Source organism: Limanda limanda, chromosome 11, assembly GCF_963576545.1.
Source record: "Limanda limanda chromosome 11, fLimLim1.1, whole genome shotgun sequence".
NCBI lineage: Eukaryota > Metazoa > Chordata > Actinopteri > Pleuronectiformes > Pleuronectidae > Limanda > Limanda limanda.
The window spans coordinates 732,501-740,000 of record NC_083646.1 but is presented as its reverse complement, the minus strand read 5'-3'; the positions used below and the strand labels follow the sequence as shown (position 1 = coordinate 740,000).

General features: G+C 44.0%; 1 protein-coding gene across 1 annotated transcript in view; it reads right to left on the bottom strand.

The window, feature by feature from the left end:
* Positions 1 to 7,500, bottom strand: part of LOC133014796 (sodium bicarbonate cotransporter 3-like) — a 25,365-nt gene that overhangs the window by 17,694 nt on the left and 171 nt on the right. The window contains exon 2 of the mRNA XM_061082061.1: positions 1 to 53. This exon is cut by the window's left edge and continues 29 nt beyond it. Coding sequence (XP_060938044.1) covers positions 1 to 53 — 53 coding nt within the window. The remainder of the gene's footprint in view (positions 54 to 7,500) is intronic.

Genomic DNA, 7,500 nt, shown 5'->3' with positions numbered 1-7,500 from the left:
TGGAGGGTGGAGCTCGTCTTTCCCTGGTCCAGCACCGCCTCCTCACCGTTCCCCTGCAACACACACACACACACACACACACACACACACACACACACACACACACACACACACACACACACACACACACACACACACACACACACACACACACACACACACACACACACACACACACACACACACACACACACACAGCTAATGAAACTGGTTTAATGTGATTTTGAGGGACACACTGGATTAATATGTCACATGGGATATTTTATAGTAGATGAGTTATGTTTATTAATCAATAGTTGATCTATAATAATAGATTCTAAGTTTAAATAAAGTCAAGATCTGAGATAATATTTAAAAGGAGCTGAAACTCTTGTTACATGACTTCCTGTTTGTGTTCTTTATTTAACTGAACCTTTAACTGTTTAACTTTAACCACATTTCCTCAAATGACTCATGAAGATGATTCTGCTTCAAAGTCATCTGTCAATTTTCAGCCTCAGTCACTTCCTCAAACTCGTCACTGGTAGTGTGAAGCCATACGGCCCCCCCGACACTAACTCCTCCCACTGTAAGAGCAGGTGCATAGACATCTGGCAGTGAACCCCCCCCCCCCACCCCACAGGGGGAAAAGAGAAACGCAGCAGCTGCTCAGATATAAACCAAATGTCAACCGTCCTGTGTGGATCTGCGATCGTTCAGGTTCAGAGCGAACGAGACGCCGAGCGGCCGGAGCGCCTCGACCACGACTCGTTATTTATAGCAGAGTGTTGCTTCACTGAGCAGAGACACCGAGCCGGGAAGTCTGAAGACAGAGAGAGGTGAGAGACAAGAGGCTGAACTGTGAGTGTCTCCACTCTGACCCTGCCAGGTCTAAACCAACAAGTCCACAGTCTAGAACAAGTTCCAGGTCTAAACCAACAAGTCCACAGTCTAGAACAAGTTCCAGGTCTAAACCAACAAGTCCACAGTCTAGAACAAGTTCCAGGTCTAAACCAACAAGTCCACAGTCTAGAACAAGTTCCAGGTCTAAACCAACAAGTCCAGAGTCTAGAACAAGTTCCAGGTCCAAACTAACAAGTCCAGAGTCTAGAACAAGTTCCAGGTCTAAACCAACAAGTCCAGAGTCTAGAACAAGTTCCAGGTCCAAACCAACAAGTCCACAGTCTAGAACAAGTTCCAGGTCTAAACCAACAAGTCCAGAGTCTAGAAGAAGTTCCAGGTCCAAACCAACAAGTCCAGAGACTAGAACAAGTTCCAGGTCCAAACCAACAAGTCCAGAGTCTAGAACAAGTTCCAGGTCCAAACCAACAGGTCCAGAGTCTAGAACAAGTTCCAGGTCTAAACCAACAAGTCCACAGTCTAGAACAAGTTCCAGGTCTAAACCAACAAGTCCACAGTCTAGAACAAGTTCCAGGTCTAAACCAACAAGTCCACAGTCTAGAACAAGTTCCAGGTCTAAACCAACAAGTCCACAGTCTAGAACAAGTTCCAGGTCTAAACCAACAAGTCCAGAGTCTAGAACAAGTTCCAGGTCCAAACTAACAAGTCCAGAGTCTAGAACAAGTTCCAGGTCTAAACCAACAAGTCCAGAGTCTAGAACAAGTTCCAGGTCTAAACCAACAAGTCCACAGTCTAGAACAAGTTCCAGGTCTAAACCAACAAGTCCAGAGTCTAGAACAAGTTCCAGGTCCAAACTAACAAGTCCAGAGTCTAGAACAAGTTCCAGGTCTAAACCAACAAGTCCACAGTCTAGAACAAGTTCCAGGTCCAAACCAACAAGTCCAGAGTCTAGAACAAGTTCCAGGTCCAAACCAACAAGTCCAGAGTCTAGAACAAGTTCCAGGTCTAAACCAACAAGTCCAGAGTCTAGAACAAGTTCCAGGTCCAAACCAACAAGTCCACAGTCTAGAACAAGTTCCAGGTCTAAACCAACAAGTCCAGAGTCTAGAAGAAGTTCCAGGTCCAAACCAACAAGTCCAGAGACTAGAACAAGTTCCAGGTCCAAACCAACAAGTCCAGAGTCTAGAACAAGTTCCAGGTCCAAACCAACAGGTCCAGAGTCTAGAACAAGTTCCAGGTCTAAACCAACAAGTCCACAGTCTAGAACAAGTTCCAGGTCTAAACCAACAAGTCCACAGTCTAGAACAAGTTCCAGGTCTAAACCAACAAGTCCACAGTCTAGAACAAGTTCCAGGTCTAAACCAACAAGTCCACAGTCTAGAACAAGTTCCAGGTCTAAACCAACAAGTCCAGAGTCTAGAACAAGTTCCAGGTCCAAACTAACAAGTCCAGAGTCTAGAACAAGTTCCAGGTCTAAACCAACAAGTCCAGAGTCTAGAACAAGTTCCAGGTCTAAACCAACAAGTCCACAGTCTAGAACAAGTTCCAGGTCTAAACCAACAAGTCCAGAGTCTAGAACAAGTTCCAGGTCCAAACTAACAAGTCCAGAGTCTAGAACAAGTTCCAGGTCTAAACCAACAAGTCCACAGTCTAGAACAAGTTCCAGGTCCAAACCAACAAGTCCAGAGTCTAGAACAAGTTCCAGGTCCAAACCAACAAGTCCAGAGTCTAGAACAAGTTCCAGGTCTAAACCAACAAGTCCAGAGACTAGAACAAGTTCCAGGTCTTAACCAACAAGTCCAGAGTCTAGAACAAGTTCCAGGTCTAAACCAACAAGTCCAGAGTCTAGAACAAGTTCCAGGTCTAAACCAACAAGTCCACAGTCTAGAACAAGTTCCAGGTCTAAACCAACAAGTTCCAGGTCTAAACCAACAAGTCCACAGTCTAGAACAAGTTCCAGGTCTAAACCAACAAGTCCAGAGTCTAGAACAAGTTCCAGGTCTAAACCAACAAGTCCAGAGTCTAGAACAAGTTCCAGGTCCAAACCAACAAGTCCAGAGTCTAGAACAAGTTCCAGGTCTAAACCAACAAGTCCACAGTCTAGAACAAGTTCCAGGTCCAAACCAACAAGTCCAGAGTCTAGAACAAGTTCCAGGTCCAAACCAACAAGTCCAGAGTCTAGAACAAGTTCCAGGTCTAAACCAACAAGTCCAGAGACTAGAACAAGTTCCAGGTCTTAACCAACAAGTCCAGAGTCTAGAACAAGTTCCAGGTCTAAACCAACAAGTCCAGAGTCTAGAACAAGTTCCAGGTCTAAACCAACAAGTCCACAGTCTAGAACAAGTTCCAGGTCTAAACCAACAGAGTCTAAAAGTCCAGTACAAACCAACAACTCCCAACTAAAGACCAATAATTCCAGAGTCTACACTAACAAGTCATGTCCAGACCAACAAGTCCCAATTAAAAAATACATTCAGGTCAAGAGCTCCCAAGTGAAGAAGCCACATCAGGACCAGTGTGCTTCCAGACCAACAAGCTCCAGGAGAAAACCATTCACAACAAAGACCAGAGTCTCATCAAGACTCACTGAGACGTCCTGAGGTGAGATCAAGTCCCAAAGCTAGTCCAACAGGTTCTGAGTCCACACCACCAGATGAAGTCCAGTTCTTCACATCGGATCCACAGTGATCTCTTGGGCACATTAGCATTAAGTTCTACAACAAACCTATAGTTTATATTTCCTTCTTTTCCTTCAACCTGTGACTCGTCTGTTGTTCTGTACACTGTCTTCTGACCTTTGACCTTCCTCCCTGGCTGCTCTTTAATCAATCATGTTGACTCAACACGATTTTGGGCCAAATCAGAATTAGAAGTAGTAATAAATTAAATAAGAGCTGAGGCCACTGGTGTTTCTCTGACTGTAGAGATTGAACATTAAAAAGGATCCAAGTTTATCATTTTAGTTTGAAGATGACAAATGATTCTACTTTGGAACAGAAGTTCAGATTTCCTCTCAGCTCAGTTAACACCAGTTCTTTTCCACTCAGCTCAGGAATTCTAATGAGAAACAACAAGCACAGATCCATATAAACACATGACACACGGGGTTTTACATTTGCTCTTCTATTTCAGACACACTGCTCGGGGCTTCGACGCCACAAATCAAATCAAATGACCGAGTGCAGCCGGAGCTCGGCTCTGCCAGCGGCTCAGAGAAGGAACAAGACACAAAGTTATTATCATCTGACAAATATTCACTTTCACAGCTGAGGCCGAGTATCGCCTCTGATCCGATTTGATTCCAATTCACAAGGTCTGGTTTCATCTCAATATCCATTCACATATTTCAGTGTAAAATCGAATGTTGCTTGGGTATGAAAGACACTTTCAGAAACAATATTAAGGTGGGCCGGACACAAGTCTGTGTGTCTGTGTGTGTGTGTGTGTTTGTGTCTCCAGACAAAGATGTGAGTTCAGCAGCTCTCTAACATATTGCTGCTGCTCTTATATAAAATGTGGTCATTCATATATTTCATGTACAAAAAGATTCTGGATTCGATATCTGATCATTTGAATAAAGATCGATTTAAATTCTTCCTGTGCTTTTTCAGATTGGAGCCGTTTTCCAGCCACAGTGTAAATAAAGGTTTGTGTTAATAAACAAATCTGATGGATTTCACCTTTCACAGACATGTTAGTATCGTTTGCTGAAATTAAAACTTTTAAACAGAATAAACAATGCAGACAAGATGTCGATTTATATTTATGTCTTTCTATAAACAAAATAAATAAATGTTTATTCTATTAAATCAAGTTCTATATATTTGGTTGTATTTGTGTTTGATTTTGAATGATTCAAATATAATGAATTTATGGTTTACCTGTAAATATCGATCTGCCCATATTTGTGTCAACATAATAAGTAGTAAGTGTGTGTTTGTCATGTGCTGGCTGTTCGCCTCCAGCCGATCTTCTGTCTCCCATGATCCAACAGATGCAGCCCCCCCCCCATGCAGTCGCCACAGCAACAAGGAAGTGGCTGAACAGCTGCACAACAACACACACCGCACACAGTGAGCTCGGCTCTACATGTTTCTGGAGGTCGCATTCGTTAATTGTAGCTTTTGATTATTTCTATTGGTTTAATTTATTTTGTGTTTTTATACTGTTTGTCCTGAGGGAATATAATGTGGTCATAAAAGCCTAAGAGGTTCATCCTCTGGAGAGCAGGACTGTAGGCTCAGAACAAGTTCTGGATTAATCTCTGTAGCTGTCAATCATGAGATCTCGTTTTTATATCAACAAACAACTGATTCAAACCAAACTGATCAGAAACTGATCTTAACGAAACGACAGAAGCATCTTTACAAACATTTATTTAACGTCTACTTTGATTTCTTAGTTTGGTCCATATCCCATCTGCTAACATGGAGGTTTTTCTGTCCACAGTCACACACACAGTCACACACACAGTCACACACACAGTCGCTAGGGTTGCAAAATTCCGGTAATATTCAAAGTTGGAAACTTTCCATGGGCATTAACAGGAATTAACGGGAATTAACGTGAATATACGGGAACTAACGGGAATAAACTGGAAATGTTGTGGGTAATTTATACTAACTGTATTTACCTTGTCATATACAGACATAAATATAAACATTTTGTTGTGTCATAGGCTGATTTGAGCCCTGAGGAAACTTTGGGCACTTGACTATATGCTTCTGCATCGTTGTGTCATTCTTAACATAGGTCTTTGCACAGTATTTGCAAATGTACACAGCCTTTCCTTCTACATTGGATGGGGTGAAATGTCTCCACACATGAGAGAGTGCACGTGGCATTGTTCTGTAGAATAAGATGAGAAAAAAGTTTGTAAAAAAACACTAATGCAATGCCAGAGATATAAATAGTTAGCCAAACAATTGGAATCGTCTGTAAACATATTTTACAATTGATGGCTAAATGAATGGAAATAGTCTAGATGAACAGATGAACAATCCTCAATCAGCATGCTAATATATTTTCCACAGTAATATCATGGAAACTTACCTGACTAGTCCTGCACTCTACAGCAGGCCTCAATAGCCCTGCTGTAGAGTGAAGCATGCTGGGAGTTATCTGTGCATGTGATGGAAGAATGCACAGTGGAGGGTTGAAACTCAACGTTCATACATCTTTAAAATAGAGTTTTGAATGATGTTTTTATTGCTCAGCGTTTAATTTGCGTAGTTTATTTTTTTTCAAAATTCCCAAAATTCCCGAGCTTAACTTCCCATGGAAAGTTTCCGCCCCTTTGCAACCCTAACAGTCGCACACACAGTCACTCACACAGCCTGTTGTTTCCCTGCAGACCAACAGTCCACCAGAGAGTCAGCTGACGTCAACACAACCCCCCCCCCGAGACGCCTCCACAGCACCTGTACACAACCACACTGTGTGTGTGTGTCTACACACAACAGCAAACAGCTTGTTGTTATGTAAGTCTCTATGTTTCTACAGTGTAACATCATCTGTCAATCAAACACTGTGGTCATCACAGTCGTCATTCTGACCTCTGACCTGGGTCTAACCAGCAGTGGATCACATGACCTCTGACCTGAGTCTAACCAGCAGTGCATCACATGACCTCTGACCTGAGTCTAACCAGCAGTGGATCACATGACCTCTGACCTGAGTCTAACCAGCAGTGGATCACATGACCTCTGACCTGGGTCTAACCAGCAGTGGATCACATGACCTCTGACCTGAGTCTAACCAGCAGTGGATCACATGACCTCTGACCTGAGTCTAACCAGCAGTGCATCACATGACCTCTGACCTGAGTCTAACCAGCAGTGCATCACATGACCTCTGACCTGAGTCTAACCAGCAGTGGATCACATGACCTCTGACCTGAGTCTAACCAGCAGTGGATCACATGACCTCTGACCTGAGTCTAACCAGCAGTGGATCACATGACCTCTGACCTGAGTCTAACCAGCAGTGGATCACATGACCTCTGACCTGACGTGTCTTATGTGGGCGTGTTATTAGTTGGGGGGGGGGATCATCATGTAAAGCATCTCTGCTTTAAATGATGATTTAAAAATTGTGTAAACACACTTTCCACAGTTTGTCACAATCACCACAACTCAGAGCGACACACAAACAGTGGTTCGCAGGGAGGGGGGGGCTCTGGGCTGAGGGAGTAACAGCAGTTCAACAGAACAGCAGAGATATGAGGATAAACCCTCGAGTTTTGAGGATGAACTTTGACCCGACTGATAGAACGGGTCAGTCCGGGTCAAAGACAACTCTGAGGACCGGTTAATAACCTGGTCGGGTTCCCGGTAACACCGAGTCCCGGGAACAGCGGAACCTCCCGGACGAGTTCCGGGAAGTTTGCTCATCAGCACCGTCACTTCCGGGCAGCAGCGTGGCTCGTTCAAAGTGAAGCCGCCGGTAGAGACACCTGGTCCAGCGGGACAGACAAGGGACAGACAGACAAGAGACAGACAGACAAGGAGACGGACAGGAGACAGACGAGGGACAGACAGGGGACAGACAGACAAGAGACAGACAAGGGACAGACAGACAGGAGACAGACAAGGCGCCATGTCCGGCACGACTCCGCTGTCTGTCCCTCGTCTGTCTGTCCCTCGTCTGTCTGTCCCTCGT